Source organism: Engystomops pustulosus, chromosome 7, assembly GCF_040894005.1.
Source record: "Engystomops pustulosus chromosome 7, aEngPut4.maternal, whole genome shotgun sequence".
NCBI lineage: Eukaryota > Metazoa > Chordata > Amphibia > Anura > Leptodactylidae > Engystomops > Engystomops pustulosus.
This window is the reverse complement of record NC_092417.1, coordinates 108,314,639-108,334,295: the sequence shown is the minus strand read 5'-3', so window position 1 is coordinate 108,334,295 and position 19,657 is coordinate 108,314,639. Positions and strand designations below refer to the sequence as shown.

The 19,657-nt window shown below is 42.6% G+C and overlaps 1 protein-coding gene across 10 annotated transcripts in view; it reads left to right on the top strand.

The window, feature by feature from the left end:
- LOC140070711 (uncharacterized) overlaps positions 1-19,657 on the top strand; it is a 99,143-nt gene that overhangs the window by 48,265 nt on the left and 31,221 nt on the right. For all 10 annotated transcript variants that reach the window (XM_072117524.1, XM_072117518.1, XM_072117517.1 and 7 more), the window contains one exon: positions 6,000-6,176. In XM_072117524.1, coding sequence (XP_071973625.1) covers positions 6,000-6,176 — 177 coding nt within the window. The remainder of the gene's footprint in view (positions 1-5,999; positions 6,177-19,657) is intronic.

Genomic DNA, 19,657 nt, shown 5'->3' with positions numbered 1-19,657 from the left:
CTGTGTGTATGCTGTATATACTGGATGTGTGTGTGTATGCTGTATATCTGTGTGTATGTTGTGTATATACTGGATGCATGAGTATATATGCTGCATCTGTGTGTATCCTGTATATACTGGATGCGTGTGTATATATGCTGTATATGTGTATATATATATAAGGGGAATGGGGCCCCATTCAATGGTCTGCTATGGGGCCCAGCCTCTGCTAGTTACGCCCCTGACTACAAAGGCTTAAGATGAGGGTGTAGTTTCACCATCCAACTAGACAACAACCATAACCCACAGCCAAAGCTATATTGAAATGGTTTCAATGAAGGCATGTAAATGGGTTGAAATGATCCAGTCAGTATCCCATTGTGAATCTGTGGCTTTAGCTGAAATTTCCTGTGCACAAACTTTCTCTAATCAATTTGAATGAACAAAGATGAATGGGAAGAAATTCCAGCTAATAGACGTGATAAGTTGTTATAGACCCACCCCAGCAGATTAAAAGTGGTCCTACAACAGAAAAGTGGTTGGTGTTTAGACAGAGTCAAGAGTCTGTCAAGAGGTTAGTTGCCCCTAAACATGCTTACATTAACACCGAAAAGTTAAACAGCTGCAATGTTACCAGAAATTGTGTGGTAAGGGACAAAGCATTGCTGGCAATGAAGAGACTTGTATGATTCAGAAGATTTTTTTTTTTTTTTTTTACCTAGAAAACCCCTTTCAAGTGCCCTGTGTGTAAGTGTTGAAGGTTTGCTTTTTCACTACCTGAAACAGCAAAATTCTACTCCAACAGTGTTTATTACAATCCTATCACCGCTTGACAGCAAAACGGATATGTACCTTGCTAAAACATTTTATGGAGGGCAATCGAGGCAAATATTTAAACAGTAACTCTATGTTCTGATCAACTGATGAGACTGGAACCTACTATGTGATTAGGCAATAGACATCCAATAAGACAGCCAGTTAGACCAGTCTTCCCAGCACGGAACAATGGCTTAATTAAAAAACATGCCAACGCAAAGTGAAATTAATTACTTTAAAAACATATGTCAACTATGATAAGCTTCGCCATAGTGTGAATCTTTAGTTTACAAATTAAAGTCCAACTTATTAATGCAAACAAAACCTCCCACAAGCCAGACACATCAAGTACGTGTTCCATTTCAAAGAAATGAAAACTATATTTGATAACATATCCTTAGCTTTGTTTTCCACTGGGGTTTACTCAAATAGTTGGTTATCTGCCATAGCTAGCTCTGTTTGGCCTCTTTATTAACACAATAGGCAAACACATAGAAATGCTGTTTATTTGCCAAGTGCTTTTCTAGTTATTTATTCCAGTTACCGCCAACTGTGTTGTAAGACTGGAAGGTAATGAGGCAATACAAAAATATGTTAGTTGAACTACACTGTAGAAGAAAAATGTATTTAGTGGTTTAAATGTTCTGTGATTTTCTACCTTAGAAAGACTATCCTCCTAGGTAAGGCAAGATTGTGCTATGTTATACTCTATAGAGCATTTATATAACAATAGAATTATTATCTGGTTGCATTGTGATGCTGCAATCTTGTGTCTGAGAGGTTTATGTATTAATGTTAACCATGAGAGAGTAATGATCTAAAATTGCTAATAAGATAGGTCATCAATACCACAACGACCGAACCCCTGCCTATCAGCATAGGGGCTCATTCACACATCTCCATTGACTCCTATGGCGCCCGGTCATGGTGCAGGGAGCACACATTGTCCCACCGCACCATGACCTTGCATAGAGAAATGGAGGACATGTCTTATATTGGAGGCAAAAATATTGGACAGATAGGCGCCAACAAGTAGATAAATGCATGGATTTATTTCTTGAATGAAGGACTGCACATTTTGAGGGAGAAAGCATAATCCTTTGTTCAAGAAATAAATTCATGCATTTTAATGGTTGTCACTAGATGGTAATTGTCCATCCCACAGGCCATTACACCAGTAGCTAGTGCCGCCAATCTGCCAGTTTGTCCTGGTTGTGTTTGAAGAACGAGAAACCCGAACCTGAACTGAAAGTTGGGATCTGCTCATCTCTAGTTGAGAGACAAAAAAAAATACCTCTATTCAAAAATATATAGCAACGAGGATTGGTAATGCACCCTTGGCTGTTACCATGAGCTGGTCAGGATGCCTAGTGCCACTTTTGGTTTCTAAAGATACCTTTGTTCTCACTTACTGACTGACTTCAGCATGTAGTTATTTTAGCAATAGCTCACATTTAGTTCATGCAGTGATGGATTGAAACATTATAAGTAAGATCTCATCGAAAATTTATAAAGAATACAAAAGTTCATATAAATATTTTTATTCACAATTTATACTTTCTGCTACAGTATAATAATAATATACTTTTTATAGACCTCAACCCAAGATCTTCATAAATGATTTTTTGCTGTATGCCGTGGAATCCGTTACTATGTCATCTATTTCTCAAAGAGCAGGTACTTAAGAATATCGTCATGCCTTAATAGACCCTCAAAAAGAACTGCTGAAATCATGATAAAATTGAAGGGTAGGATAATCCCAAATATAGATATGAAGGCAGTGAAGTGTTGAGAGTAAAGAAGCGGTAAATGCAGCAGAACAAATCTTCTAGAGATCTGAACTGTATAAATATTTTGGGAGAAGATATAATTCATGTATACTGGATACACTATTATCACCTAAAACAGAGCTACTGCTGGGCTCCAATATAATTTAACATTTTTCTCTTAAAATGTAATATACATTCTAATAGAGGAAAAGAGAACAGAATTAATTTGAAGGTATAATGGAGGAATATTTGCATGATGACACAATTTGGACCTTGAGCCTGTTATTTGGAACTTTGGAAAATTTTGAACATTCATCTTGTGTGACGACAGGTTTGCCTCTGTGAAGTCCAGCAATAAAGCCCTTGTTTGTTGTCTGTGCAGAGCCTATTAATTATAGATTGGCCTGAAATGTGTCTGCTTGAGTAATAAAAAAAAAGTACAAACTGTTTGTCACTGGGAGTATCTGTTATCTCAATTTTACAATATGCCTTTCAATTTGGACTTGATTTTTAAAAAGCTTGATGTAGTCATATTTTACAGAGCTACAGGCAAGCTTTAGATGTCAACAGTTTGGATCCTTTCTGGGTGCAAGCAGGTTTTACTCTTTTGTAGCATATACTTTCTACAAGCACAGAATGAGGACTGTCAAACATATTTTCTACAGGATACTGCAGCCATGTATTTTCCCAGATTGAAAATGCTGTCAATATTATCTATTCTCTGTGGGAATTTAACATATGCCTGCGCTCTGTTGCCAGCCAGTATGTCCCTGTATGCTTGGTTTACAATCCTTTATCCTGGTAGTAGATGTCCCTTTAAAAGACACATCTTCTGCTGCATGCTGAAATCAGGATGTTTGGGACAACCTTTTTGCTAATTTAGTTTTTTGCAAAAACTATGTTAAAGTGTCTATACAAGCCAAAGTTAAAGTGTCTATAGCAGAATGAATGGCACTTTGTGGGCACAGGGTTGTCACAGAGAATATTAATTTAGATTTCATTTGTTTATTGTATTAGAATTTTCTTAGTTGATGAATGTCCAAGAAAGCATTCTTAGTTGTTTTTTTTTCCATACCTACCCACATCTTTAGCACAGTACTGCACATGAATGTATAATGTTAGTAGTAGAATATCTCAAATCCATGGAAGCAGGTTCTTCAAAGGCTCTGAGGTGCTGTATGCATTGAGCTTCTCTACAGCCGCCTCCCCATGTGCTCAGTAGTGACTTTTATTATGGAACCATTTGTCTGCATAGCTTTCTTGCGGACCACATTGTGAAGGTACTGTGTCTCTAGCTTTAACACCACTAATTTAACAGCTCCCCCAGATCAGAAATTAAATATCATTTCCAGTATTCCCTTTTTTGTGTAAAATATCACCTGTTTACCTATTAAAAAATGGCTAAAGTAATTTTCAAAGGAGCAGAAAGCACAGAATACTCACTTTTTGCCTGGGATGAGTCACTTTTAGAGGCTGGAAGAGGAGTATCCTCTATCCCCTATCTTGGACTTTATAGTAACTACAACAGTTGTAGTTTGTATCTTGTTTAAAGGACACCTGTCATTATCATAGTGGTGTCCCAAATCCCAGTCAAAACTTGTGATCTTCTGCTCCTCCGCTCGAATTCTACTGATTCTCCTGTTAGTTCATATGTAAAAGAAGCACACAGGCTGCACATGCGCGGGAGTGTTGAGAGAGCCGAGGATGAGGCCGGCATTTCTGCCTTCCAGTGCACGATATCGAAAGAGGGGGGTGGAGTCGATCAACAGAGGAGGAGAGGGGGTGTTCGGACCAACAAATAATGACCGCACGTGTATAAAGGCGCAGATGCCACTTGCACTACCCCACAGCGCTACATGCTGCTATATGCAGCCTCTCTATTATAGTGTCCACAGCAACTTTGTGTCTGGAGAAGGTCAATGGTTGACCAAAACGTCACTGTTAACTGCTGTTTTGAAAACTTCTTGAAAAAATTTAACAAGCATTGATACAGTGCAACTGGAATCCATTATATTTATAGATAAAGGGTACTGGGACCCGTTCCAGAGCACCTGTCAGAAACCCTGATTAATGTGCTCAAGTAACCATATAAAGCGACACATGCCCTATTACAAAAAATTAATCTGAGCCTTTAAGGACATCTACCATCAGAATTACTGATAGTAGACTGTTCTCGCTAACATGCTTGTTACTTTTTCTGGGGACTTCATCCATTATTCTTTATTTTTGGAACCGCCTGACTCAGAGGACGGGCACTGTCTGCTGGAGCAGGAGCCAGGCCGATGACCCATCCACACCTGTGATACACCACAGGCAGTGCTTCATGCTGCACATGCATGCAGGTGACGGTCTCGATGTTTCTGGCGTCGCGTCACTCAGTGTCGGCAACCAGGTACAAGACCACGTCTGTGAATGTGTACTTGAAGCGGCGCCACTGACTTGTTTCGACTGCGTGTCTTATAATATTTCTAAATATAGGGCCCGAGTTTGGGCAGGTGTGGGCCCCTTAAAAGTCGAAGGCCCGCATATATGAAGATCTGACATTGACTGACTGTAGCTCCTCTTTGTTCTGCCGTCTTCTTCTAAAATATTCACACCCCACCACTAAATATTTGCCCACCCGCACTGTTGGTGACGTCACCCGCCTGTATGCGAGTGCTCATCTGCAAGAAGACTTTCCTTGCGCAGCCACACTAGTAACAAGTGGGCTACACAAGGAGTATTCTTGCACATTTACAGATTTTTTTTTTAAGTTTATTTCTTATGAAAACTGAGGTTCCAGAAATAAAGATAAAAGGTGCAAGCAGAAAAGGTAACAATTATGTCAGTGAGGACAGTCTACCATCATTAAATCTGATAATGGTATAATATCCTCTTTAAAGGGCATCTTCCATCAGGAATAAGGACTGTATGCAAATGAGTCTCAGAGGCTCTAGGCACCATAGGTGTAAAAGGAGCCCAGAGCTCCTCAGGCTCATTTGCATACAGTCTTTCATCCTGGTAGTAGATGTCCTTTAAGCTGCAAAATGGTCCTGTCCTTATGGGGTTAAAGTGGTTGTCCACTTTCAGCAAATATTTTCCAATACACTTTCTGTATCAATTCCTCACGGTTTTCTAGATCTCTACTGGAAGTAAACACAGCAGCTTTCTATAGCAGGACGGCAAACAGAGATCTAGAAAACCATAAGGAATGAATACAAAAAGTATATTGGAAAATTGTAAAACTTTTCCTTACACAAACCATATCAAACATTCACTGAAAGTGGACAACCCATCTAATATAGCAAAACTTAACAATACTGTATAATCTGTTTTACTAAAGTGCCATGACCTGCAGGGAATAACACCATTGTTTTTCGTCTTTTATGTTTTCAAAATATAATATGACATTCAGAAACTGATTGTATTTACAAACAGTTTATTTACTTGTTTTAGTTTACTGAAGAGTACACAAGAAAAATGTCTCAAGGAGAGTGGCCCAAGATCATTATAGTTGCTGATGGATCTTGTGGAGAGTCAAGTTCGCTGTTGGGTGTCAACTCCGAGTTCATTGTGGAATCTTGTAATGCATATGGAGCCAATGCAGCATTGGAAAGACCAGACCAGAGACAGGTAAGACATTGTATTACTTACATCTGAAACAGACATAATGGTGTAAACCTGTGAGAAAATAACTTGTCATAAGCTTCACTGTATTGTATACTGTTTTAGATTTAGTTTGCTCCTTGATAATGTACCGCTTTTTTTGGACTATAAGGCGCACAAAAAATCCTTTGATTTTTAGAGTCCAGTGCTCCTTATATATGAACCGTACTTACAGACAACAGCTGCCTTAAACTGTGCACAGGTCTGCCACCTGCTGGTCATTCATCCTTCTAATCAGGTGCGCCTTAAAATCCGGTGTGCCTTATAGTTGAAAAAAAAACGGTAGATGGAATTTTTTTGACGTTAAAGAAGTAGACAGTAATTGTATGACAAGATTGAAACTATTTTGGTGGCAAACACAGCCGTTACATTGTAAGTTTCAATATGAAGTTAAACAATTTAATCCCTGTAGACTGTAAGCTCTTGTGAACAGGGTCCTCACTCTTATTGTTTCATATGACTGTAGTTATTCTGTAATGTCTTATTTTATTTGTATATGTAAAGCGCTACAGAATTTGATGGCACTATATAAATAAAGATTATTATTATTATTAATAAGTTTAATATTATTAATATTAAACTTATTTGCACCTTGATGACCACAACCTATTTTTAAAAAACAGCATGTGTCACTTTATCCGGTAATGACTCTAGAAGGTTTTAACTTGCCCAGGTGTTTTTTGGTGACATTTTGTACTTCAAGTTAGTGGGAAATTATTGTTGACATATTTAGCATTCGAGTTTCAGAAAATTTTAGAATCCATTATTTTAAGGACCATTTTATTTCTATATTGGTTTTGTAAATTCTGTTAATAGAAACCCTTACAAGCTTGTAAAACCTTATTTATTTGACTGAACTTCAAACAAAATGAAGGTTTGATTTGGAATTCACTAATATTTTTTTTTTTAAAAGATTTTATTTATGAATTTTCAATTATTTAAATTCAACAATAACACCTTAAAACATTAGACTACGGCGCAGCGTAGTAATACTTGAGAATAGCAGAACAGCATATTCAGATATTGCATTCGGTCAAATAGCATTCTAATATCAGAAATAGGTGACCATATCAGTACATATACAGCATGTAATCGCCGCAGTTGGAACTTAATGAACAAACATTCAGACACCCATTCATGCAGACATACAAAGACATAACACTAACTACATAACACTCCACCCTCTTCACATGGGGTTCGAGCCAGACAAAAGGATACGTTTATGATATCTACTTTACACCGCAGTGTTAGAGTTCATGTTCCATCTAGACCAAATAAATTCAAATTTTTGAGGGCATTGTCTATTATTGTATACCGAGTAATACATAGGGATAACCTTGTTGACCAGCGATATCCATTTCTGCAGGGGAGGGGGGTCACGATCCTTCCAGGACATAATCACCACCTTACGCGCATAGTACAGAACGAGTCTAAAGAAGATCCTGTCATAATGGCCACCAATGACCTCGTTTATTACTCCCAAGAGGCAAACCTTAGGGTTAGCTATATGGGGAAAACCAAATTGATTGCTGAGGAATGTTAGCACTTCTGTCCAAAAGGCACTGACCCTGGGGCATGCCCACACACAATGTAGGAAAGAACCACAGGCTACCTGACATCTGAAGCAGTTATCATCCTGTCTAGCCCCCATACGATTAAGTCTTACCGGTGTGTAGTAAATTCTGTGGAGGAATTTTGTTTGTACTAGGAAATCCCTAGCGCTTACCACTGAGTCAAAGTATGAGTGCTCAACTTCCCCCCATTCCTCTTCTGAGAGGTCTGGGATATCCTCTCTCCAGCGCCCCTGAGCCCGGTCAAATGGTCTAACTCCCTGTGCTTGCAGAACAGTGTACACTTGTGTGAGAGTTTTGGATAGATCAGGGGTTCCTAGCAGGATTTCCAGTTTAGAGAATTCAGTGGACAATGTAAGGGACCCAAACTGGGCCTTAAAGGCGTGTCTCAGTTGGGAGTAGTGGAAGGACGCCATGGGGGGCAGGGAATATTTCTCTTTCAGTTCACGAAGGGAGAGTAGCTCAGAATTTGAGGATAACAATTGGCCGATGAACTTGACGCCTGCAGCCCCCCACATCATCCACCCAGGCAAGGAGAGAAGGTGTGGGAACCAAGGGTTTAACCAGATGGGAGATCTGGGAGACACTGGAGGGGGAGAGGAGGGGCTGACTAGCGATTGAGCTCTTCGCCAGCATACAGCTACGGTACGCAGAGGAATTGGGATTAGGGCCGGGGATTTGTACCTATATAGAAGGTTCGTAAGAGCTTCATATGACCCCATCAGAGACCCAGCCAAGGCAGTGGCTGCATTCCCCCTATCTATGTCGATCCACCACTGTGCGTAGACAAGTTGGGATGCTAGATAGTAAAAGTATAAGTCAGGAGCCGCTAATCCACCTCGAGATCTAGGCGCCTGTAGCACGGCCAGACTGAAACGTGGGCTGGTCCCTTGCCAATAGAATGTTCTTAAGATACTGTCTATACGTTTAAATATTAGTTTAGGGAGTAGCACCGGGCAGGAGTGAAGTAGATATAAGAATTTTGGTAAATAGATCATTTTAAAAATATTGATGCGACCATAAAGGGATAAGGGTAATGTGGACCAGGCTTGCAACCGTTTCTCTGTGTCTGTTATCAGGGGGTCAATATTTACTGCAACATAATCCTGGACCCTACGGGACACCCTGACACCCAGATATCTAAAGCTGGAAACTACCTGCAAGGGGATAGATAGGTTAAGATTGGTATTACCGGATAAAGGGAAGAGAACTGACTTATCCCAATTTACCCGTAAGCCTGAGATGGAACCAAATCTGTCAATTAGGGAAAGAAGGGATACTAGAGAGGCGCCAACGTCTCCAAGGTATACTAAGGTGTCGTCCGCGTATAAAGAAACCTTCTCCGTGATCGACCCTCTCACCAATCCAGCTATATCAGCGGAGAGGCGAATAGCCGCAGCAAGGGGCTCAATGGCCAATGCAAAAAGTAACGGGGACAACGGACAACCCTGCCTGGTGCCCCGGCCCATGGGGAAGGGGGCAGAGACATTCAGGTTAGTTCTGACCCTGGCTTTCGGACCCTGATATAAAAGCTGGACAAGGGCCAGGAATCTGGGGCCTATTCTCATTTTAGCCAGTACGGCCCATAAATATGGCCATTCGACCGAGTCGAAGGCCTTGCAATTGTCAAGTGAAAGAACAAAGCCATGATCAGGAGAACCCGCAGCTGCTTCTATGTTTAGGAATAATCTCTGAATATTAATATCCGTTCCCCTGCCGGGCATAAATCCCGTCTGATCCGGGTGCACCAGTGACAAAATCACCTTATTTAGTCTGGTTGACAAGATTTTGGCTAGAATTTTTACGTCGGTGTTAAGGAGAGAAATAGGTCGATAAGAGTCAGGGAGAGAAGGGTCTTTCCCGGGCTTCGGGAGAACTACTATTAAGGCTTCTCTCATAGAGGGAGGCAACGAGCCATGCTCCAGGGCTGTGTTAAAAACATCAAGCAGCTTAGGGGCTAAAAATTCACATTTACTCCTATACCATTCTCCCCCCAGCCCGTCTAGACCAGGTGTCTTACCTGACGGAAGAGACTGAATAGCTAATTCCACCTCCTCTGCTGAGATGGGGGAGTCTAATTCTAGAGATTGGGCAGGGGTTAGGCGCCACAGAGGAAGGTCATCCAAAAAAGCATCCATTTCGGCAGCCGTAGTAGATATGCTAGGACTGTACAGGGAAGAATAAAATTCTGTAAACACCTTATTTATGGAGGTAGGAACATGTACCAAGGCCCCACTCGCGTCTGCTATAAAGGGGACCGAAGCACATGGTCGTTCCGCCCTGGAGAGGTATGCAAGTAACTTACCATTTTTGTCCCCAAATTCAAAAACTGAGGCTTCAGAAGCCAAAAGGCGTTTGCTAGTGCGTTCCTTGGCCAGAGCAAGATGTTCCCGCTGTACCTGCGCCCAGGCCCTCTTATTGTCCCCACTGGGATTCTCTATGTATCTCTTTTCAGCAACCTGAAGTCTAGAGGTCAGCCCTCTTTCTCTATCGCCCATGACCTTCCTATGCCCTGCCACCCCGGAGATGATCGCCCCCCTCGTAGAGGACTTGTATGCGTCCCACAGAAGCAACGGATCTGGATGGTTATGATGGGTTTCCCAAAAATCATTATGATCTGTCTGCATTTTCATCTGCACTGTAGGATTAGAAAGCCATGCAGGGTGCAGACGCCAAATTCGGGAATCACAGGGAGGACCAATCAGTAAATTGAGAACCAAAGCAGAGTGGTCCGAGATACTACGGGGGCAGTGGAAGATAGAGTCAACCATGGGGAGCACGTCAGGAGAGCCTAATGCCAGGTCTATTCGAGAAAAGGTCCTATGCACTGAGGAGTAAAAGGTATACTCTTTCCCCAAAGGATATTTCCCCCTCCAGAGATCTTTCAAGCTAAGGGACATTATCCATTCATTTAATCGAGTTGATGCAGGGTCTACCCCACTAGTGCGATCTAGAGATGGATCAGGCACCGCATTAAAATCCCCTATACAAATTAATGGACCCGGGGGCATGGCTGCCAGTTTATCTGTCAGTGCTTGTAGTGGGCCAGTATCAAAAGGAGGAGGGACGTACACTGAGGCAATGGTGAAGGAGGACCCCCATAAGGAGCAATGCAGTATGACAAAACGGCCAAAATGGTCGATGGCCACCTGTAACACCTCTATTGGGAGGGATTTAGATACCAGTATAGAGACACCTCTTGCATACACTGAATATGAGGAGTGGTAACCCCTAGCTACCCAGGCACGTTTCAGTGATAGAATTTTTTGTCCTGTAAGGTGCGTCTCCTGTATACAGACTATATGGGGAGACTGTTTCTTAATGGTATCCAAAATTATAGCTCTTTTAAATTTAGAATTTAGCCCTCTAACGTTCCAGCTTATTACCTTAATTGGCGCCATAAGAGTGAGGGGGGATATGGATCTGGCTGGATAGTTGGAGAATTGGAACCTGCAAAGAGAAATGGAGGGGACATAGACACATACAACCAAGCACACACACATACACCCAACTTTACCACAAAAAACACATAATAAAGCATTAACATGAGTAAACCTGTAACCCAATTGTACATTAGAAATAACCCCCTGTCTAACACTCTAACAATTGAAGTGCAGACCTATACCCTCGAACTATCTAACTACCAGGAACTATGGTCCCCAACTAGGATAAACCCAAAAAACTGCTTATCCCGGGAACCTGACCCCTACAGTTAGGGGGTTAGAAAGTAAATGATGGATAGCACCGATCACTTAGATACAGTGTAGAGGTGACCCCCCAGTAATTTACTAGAGGGGGTGGAGGCATCCACCTTGAAGTATTGTATGACATTGCTTAGCTATATTAGAACTGGGACCCCAGTTATGGCACGCAGGGCCTCCTGACTAAAAGGAAGGACTTTGAGTATATTCCAGCCCAAGATCAGGGAGGAGGGGCCGCCCTAGCACTTCCAGGAGCCCTAGGGGCTGAGTCCACCCATTGCATGGCTTCTGACGGGGAGGTGAAAAAACGGGTCCTCTGACCATCTATCACACGGAGGCGTGCAGGGAAAATCATCGAGTATTTGTACCCCTTATCCCTTAGGCGACTGCGAACCTCATTGAAGTGGGTGCGCTGCTTCCGCACCGCAGCAGAAAAATCGGGGTAAAATGCTATTCTGTTATTACCCAAGAGAATCTCCCCTTTGCCTCTAACCGCACGCAGAATTGCGTCCCTATCCCTAAAGTGTAGTAGTCTAACTAGGAAAGGCCTGGGATTTCCCCCCGGAGGGCCAGGGCGGGTTGGGACTCTATGGGCCCTTTCTACCGTGAAAAACTGCGAAAAAGTCTCTGCAGGAAGCAAGTCCTTCATCCATTTTTCAAAAAAGGCGACCGGATCAGGACCCTCAGCTTTCTCGGGGAGACCAACAACTCTTATATTGTTGCGCCTTAAGCGGTTCTCAAAATCGTCCGCCCTGTCTGCAGCGGCAGCCATCTGACGTTGTAAATCAGTAATCTGAGCGGGCATTGGTCTCTGGACATCTTCAACGTCAGAAATGCGGCGCTCCGTCTCCGTTATCCGCTCCTTAGCTTTATGAACGTCATGTCTCAGGATGACAAAGTCCTGACGGAGCTCATCCACTTTGTTAACTAGCTTAGATTGGCAGGAGTTAATGGCCGCTAACACTTCAGCAAATTTCTTGTCAAGCACCTCAGATGGATCCATAGGGATGTCTTCCGGATCGTCGGGTTGCAATGGGCTCTGAGACCCATCAAACATGGAGGGTGAGGGACCAGGAGATCCATGAGGAGAGGTAGGCTGAGCGCGTGAAAACCTGCCCAGCTTCCTTGCCGCATTAGATTGAATTTGCGCTAAAACAGCTTGTGAGGTGGAGCACGCCTGGTTATCCAGAGGGTCAAGAGAATGGTACAGGGGGTCTCCAGGAACTGATTCGTCATCGGATGGCGGCGCAGAGGCACCTGATGGCGCCTTGCTTTGTTTAGCTGTTCTCCTCCTGTTGCCCATTGTACTATCAGTGTGAATTACAAGCATACAGCACCAGTAACCCAGTAAGCTTTCAAGGAGGGTTAAATTGAATCAGACAGTCACTAAGGATACACCAGGGTAGACAGCAGAAGGACTAAAACCGAGCTCTATGTAGTATAGTGGAAGTAACCCCTTCAGTGCCAGATAGCGATGTGAGCAGGGGGGGGGGGTCAGGAAAGTCTCTTCTTCACTGACACGGGTGTGCTATGTGAGGAGAGGTTCTGTGGCCAGGGGAGCAGACAAGCAGCCTACCTCTCAGCAGCAGTTGAGACAGGACCCCGAGGCAGTAGTTCCTGAGCTGACCCTCAGATTCACAACGGCGGCAGCGCCTGGAAGGCAGGGGGGGGGAAGTGCGCCCACTTCACTATGGCGCCGGCACACCAAGTGCCGCACACTCCTTACAGCAGCGGCCGCCCTCAGTCACGGTCCGGAGGACCGACTCCTCGCCTGCCGCCGACACCGGGTCCCGGAAGGAGGAGCGAACGAGCAGGCAGCGCCCGGAGAGCAGGAGGAGGCGGCGCGCCAGATCTTCAATGGCGCCGGCACACCACGTGCTGCGCGCGCCACGCCACCGCGGCCGTCCTCGACCCCGAACGGGAGGCCCGACACCTCACCAGTTCCCGGCACCCGGCCCCGGGACACAGTGGCGCGAGGCACCTACAGCGGCAGATCCTGCTTCACTGGTTCCCCAGCTACAGTGGCGGCGCCCGGTCTCCGCTTCAGTCCCTCCGACTCGGCAGGGGTTCCAAATGACAGGCGCCACTCCGTCCTCCGATTGCCAGGTAGGTCTGCGCCGGGTGCCCAGATGTTTATTGTCACGGATGGCTATCCAAATGTCAGGATGGAGGTCAGGATCCCGGGAGCTCGCCGGTATGCGTCCTCCTAGCTCGGCATTCGGCCACGCCCCCCCGGAATTCACTAATATTTATCATTAATACATTCATTTAGCCCCTAAATTTACCCACATAAACTGAATAAAAGTAGAAAATGCATCTAGGAATATATTGTGCAGCTTCTTTCGCACAAGAAGACTCCCCCACGTGTGGATGTAACCTGCTGTCTGGGCACATGGCTGGTGCGGAAGGGAAGAAGCGCCATTGAGCTTTTGTAGGGCAGATTTTGATACAATAGTTTTAAGGTGCCACCATGTGTTTCCAGAGCCGCGGCGGCTGCGTTCACAAGTGGCATTTTAGTTTCATTTTGAAATGCAATCCAAAGGCTCCACCTTGCGATCATATGTTAGGTAAGATTGTATTTCCTTTCTGTTTAGTTAACGTGTGATCAGGACTGGAACCTTTGGATTGCGTTTCAAAACACAAGCAAAATGCCACCTGTGAATGAGGCCTCATGTACAACAATCCTGTTATCCCTAGAGAATTTGTAAACTCTTTATCATGTGGTATAGGGGGCATTTTAACCATTTGAGCTTTTTCCATTTTACTTTCTGTTTATCAATCCCAACTTTCAAAAATCAATAATTTTTTTTATTTTTCCATGTACAGAGCTCTTTGAGGCCTTACAAATTGTACTTCCTGTTGATGGTATTTTATAGTTCATGCCGTGTGCTGGGAAGTGGAAATAAAATTCAAAATGTAGCAAAATTGACAAGAAAACACATTTGTGCCATTTTCTTCTGGGCTCTGTTTTTACGTCTTTCACTGTGCGCTCCAAATGGCATCTCTAATATATTCTTTTGGGTACGATCACAGGGATACTGAATATATACAGGTTTAATTAGATTTTAAAAATATTAAATCCTTTTTGGGGAATGCACAACTTTTTGATTACAACATATAAAATTTTTTATAAAAAGTAAAGTGACAATTCAGACATTTGAACACATTTTTCCGTTACAGGGTTCACTGCCATGAATAATTGTTTTTAAAAAAATATTTTTATAGATTGGGAACTTTGGGACACGGTGATACCTAATATGTAAGTTTTTTACTTTTTTTCCACTTTTTAAAAATTATTTATTATTTTATGGTGATCATGTTATCACTAGTGTATTAGAAGTGTCAGCCTACGCACTTGCCAGGGGCCCCAACCTTAATTAGGTCGGGGACATTTATGCTGGCTGCCCAGCAAAGAAGACGGAACCCCGCAATCAAATTGTGGGGTTCCCAGACGGAGAGGGAGGGAGCCCCCTCGCTCACCATGTATGTAGATCCTGCTGTCACAGAATTGACCGTGGGATCTAATGGGTTAAACAGTTCAGACCGGAACTCATTCCGTGCAGCCCGGTCACTGCTCTTTCCTGCACTCGGGACGCTTGGTATCCGATGTAGGAGCCTGTGCGGGTGGTCACTAAGAGGTTAAGGAAACCTGCTTACTCCAAAGCCTACAGTAGCACAAACTATAGTTCAGCCTTGGCTCCTGTAAAATGTCTCCTCCTACCACAAGCTATGACCAACCTATAACTTTTAGCTTCACTGCCCATGCGGCAGAGCCATTCCTATAAAGCCTGTTGCTTTCTAGATGTGCCCCTTCATTATTTCTTCTTATGATGTCCATCAGCAAGAGAACTTCTTTACGATTTCTACCAGCCATGGTTTATCTCTGAATTCCTAGTCATATGTCTTTAGCTCCATGCAGCACAACATCACACGGGGCCCCTAAAAAAACACTGTCACTTACAGTATATTGGATTGTGTTCCTAAACATATATTATCCTCACAACATGACTGAACACACTATTTCCTGCATAAAACATTCTATATATAGTCCCCCGACTATAGTATCTACAGCGCCCATTATATATTATATATACCGGACCTCCTGAACTACAGCACCCTGCTAATTTATGTACATACCTATTTTATTTATAGACCGTTCCCCTAATTTATTTATAAGTCCCCATATACATATTCCCAAATGAAATTATATACAGGACTTCTGTGAGGCCACCCTGTTTAATTAAAATCCAGCCCCTATTTACAGATCCCCCATAGATACTGCTGGGGAGGCTTTGCCCTATATACTATCATACAAGGCCTCGCCGGTACTGTATACGCGGCCTCCCCCTTAGTATATACAGCCATGACACCAGAAAAAATGATAAACCTGGTACTTGCCTCCTCTCCTTGTGCTGGCAGCCGAGATGTCTGTAGTGACACAGGCCGGCGTGCATGATGGCGTCACGCTGGCCTCTGTGCTGCAGAGCGGTGCACATAGGTGCGCTGTGCTGCACCACTCTGCTTATCAACAAAATCAGTGTCTTTAAAGGCACCAATGTAATTGATTTTCAGGTAGTAGGGACTGGCCAGCATTTGGCCAGTCTGTACTACCAGCGATTTTCCACCCCGTCTCATAGACGATGCTGCCCTGACTCTATTTCCTCTTCAATGTGTGACTGTCCCTTTTGTCCCTCTGGTGGTAGTATCACTGGATTGATTGTGGTGGCATCATTGTTAGCCTGGTGATCTCCTGCTGCATCCCTCCCCGCAGTCAAGGTAGTATTGGTGTTGTCAGGAGGTCACTTTCATTCTCTTTGTGCAGGTTGTTATGAATTCCATTCAGAGGTTGCTACTGAATGTTATCTCTATATCAGGGAATGACGAATGACAAACCATATGATTGTTCACTCAGAGGCTGCCATCCAGTTTCTTCACAGTTCTCAATAAGTCTAGTTATGCAGTCATACGGGAACAAAGGATCTGTAGACAAAGTTCATGCATTTATTTATGGTACGCTTGAGGTTGCACTGTAAGTTCATTTCTAAGAAGGTCTTCTCTGACTTTGTTATGACGTGGGTTGGCCACACGGAAAGGGGTAAGATTACAGAAGACCATTGCTCTCTCAGTTGTGGGTGAAGATGGCCCTCAAATATGTTACCATTGCTGTTTGGTTAAGAGGGGGAGAGGGAGAGTAACCCTTGACACAAAGTTCCTGCTGCTTTCCCTGCCTACTTTACGACTGCCCTGGATGAACCTTCCTCAATTGGGCAATGTGCCGTATACATATACTAATGTGGGAGAAAAGGAAAACTGAGAGCGTATGTAAGATATAGTAATATTGTCCAGAGAATAATCAGAGAACAACGCATAGTCCCAACCAGTTGGCAGTGCTGTGCAAAATTAGAAGACAAGGGATGTCAGAAAACACAGCAGTATAAAACAAATAACTCTTTATTTATAATTTGCCATCATATTCTGCACTGTTTAAAAGAGCATTGGGTACATATTCAAACAAAAGAAGATATTACTGAAAATCATGGTCACGAATGATGCCCCTGCTTTCAACAATCTAGAAGGTAAGCAACTCACCACTTGGTGGACTCCATAAATGTCAATGAATCCCAGTCCCAACAAAACTTAACTTAATGGCCGGCTAATGACTGCAGGTTAGCCTTGCAAACCCACTGAAGGTTTCTTACCTTTGCGTAGCTCACAGGCCAGCTGACACATCTCTCTGGATATCCCATAAATGTGTGAGATAAGCATCTTTTCTTTAGAAAACTAGAGAAAAAAAATTCCCTAAGACTTTTTGCTCTATACAAATCTATCATGAATTATTCCAAAAAAATGTTCTTATGTATAATACATAACAAAAAGTACTTTTAACCAATATAATGTTACTATTATGGCATATAAGAGCCTGTTCTCTCTCTCTTTTATGGTGAAGCATTAGGCAGCAGGAGTTGATACACCGCACATTCTTGTCCTGGAATGACTATGCTGTAAAAGTCTTTTATGAAGACTTCCAGTGACCATTTCTATATAGTTGTTTGACTAATATTCCTGAGTAGTCTCCTTTTTTGACCGTATAGTCAAGGCAAATGGCTGTAAACCAGAACAAATCATAAATTGAATGTATGTATATAAACTCATTGTACCTACTGTTATTGACAGTACAGTTAAATGTATGGCGTAATATTTGAGGTGTTTCAGCTATTGCTTCAACATAAAAGTTTATAGCGAAAAAAATGTTAATGGCAAGTTTGCTGGAGACCATTGATCCTGTTTGCCATGTACAGTACAATGAACAAGAACCAAAACTTGATGCGCCTGAAATCTACTACAAAATCCATAACAACTGTTTTACCTTTCATTTCCCCCAAAGACCATTTTTGAAATACGGACATCAGGACATGTAAGAAAATAGAGACCACACACCACTCACCCATAATGCATACACTAGATCACCTAAATATACTGTATAGGCACGAATTCCCTTCCCATATGTAGGGCCCAGACCTGAACTCTCCTGTGTGCAAATGTCAGACCAGATCCCTCTCTTAGGGTTCACTTCCACAAACGTAATGGGAACTCCTAGGCCAATGCAGGTAATGTGCTGTTTTTAATGATGCATCCTTTGTAAGGTTCTTAGCAGTATCAACAAGGGTTGGATTAGTTTTGGGCGAACCAGTTGTTAAATTCGAGATGGGCTCTTCAAGATGGGGAGTATGCCTTGCATGCTGCAGCGGAGCTTTTCTCAATCCTTTGTACACTGAGGGCAGACACCATATCGGTCCCCATTGACGCCTGGTCTCAGTGCGATGAGCACACATTATCTCACTGCCCTCTGATCGGACTTGGCCTTGTCTATGGAGTGTGGAGGGCTGAGCAGTGCTCATTCTTCCTCCTCCTCTTCAGCGTTCTGACATGTGCTCAACCGGCTGTAGGCTACATTCGCAGGAACGTAGCCTAATGTATTGCCGTAGCTCGGACAAGCACAACTCTGAATGCAGGTGAGGAGAAAGATCTCCATAGCAAATAGCGCTGTACGTCTGTTCTTACTGCCAAAGATATAGCAGGCTCTATCTTTTTTGCAGCCACGATGCAGTATGGTGAGTATAAAACAAAAGCAGAGAAGTTGTCACGATAACCACAAAAATCAAATGATTCAACAAACTTTATAATCACAGGTTCATACAAACCATGTCAAAAGACCAGACAATAGAATTAAAAACACTTAAAAATTGTAACAAAGTACATTGAAAAGACTCAATGGGGTGAATATGATATATTTTCACCTCCAAACCACTCTGACTGCAAAAATAGAATTCAGTAGGTGTTTTCTAATCACAGAATGACACACACCCAGTGGAGTAATAACCAGAGTTTGTACCCATAAAGAACAAACTGATGCCCTATCGGTAAGAGCAATTCAAATGAACCATCAGAAGGTGTATTGAACCTTTTATGTAGATGATATCAAAATTGTCCATTAGAGACAAACAGACCTTGCACATCGCTTATTGCCTCCTATGGACATGTATACGTCTCCACAACAGCAGTGTGAAAGGGGCCTTTTGCAGAGATCCGGTCACAACTCTCCTATATGTAGAAGCCAGAACGAATATTAATGACATTGAATGACTGTACATTTCAAATAAAAAAATGAAAAGCTTCTATTACTATAGATGGTTATTTTGACTGCTAAAATATTTTATTCATAACCACTTTATCAATATAAACATGTGTTAAAGGCATACAACCGAGACATCCAGCCCATTATGCTATATAAAGCTATACCATGGCTACTGTGCAATGCAGATGTATCTACCTCTATCTGTGTACAAAGCATATAGCCATTTCGTGTGTAAGTGAGAGGTCATGTGCTGTATAAACAGCCATTAAATTAATGATATCCTGCCTTTATGTCTAAAGACCTCTTGTTCAAACAATGCTCTTTCTTTTGAAGCGTTATCTAAATGAGAACAAAGAACAACTGGAATAAATCTGCACATGAGAAGGGAACACATATCAGATAGATGCTCTGTTTCACCAATGGCATCAATAAAGGTTATTTCTAGAGAAATGATGGCTCTTTATTTCTTTTATAGCTTGAATATTGTATATGTTATTATGGCAGTATCTATCTGGTCTTAAATAGTCCTGAAAAACCTTT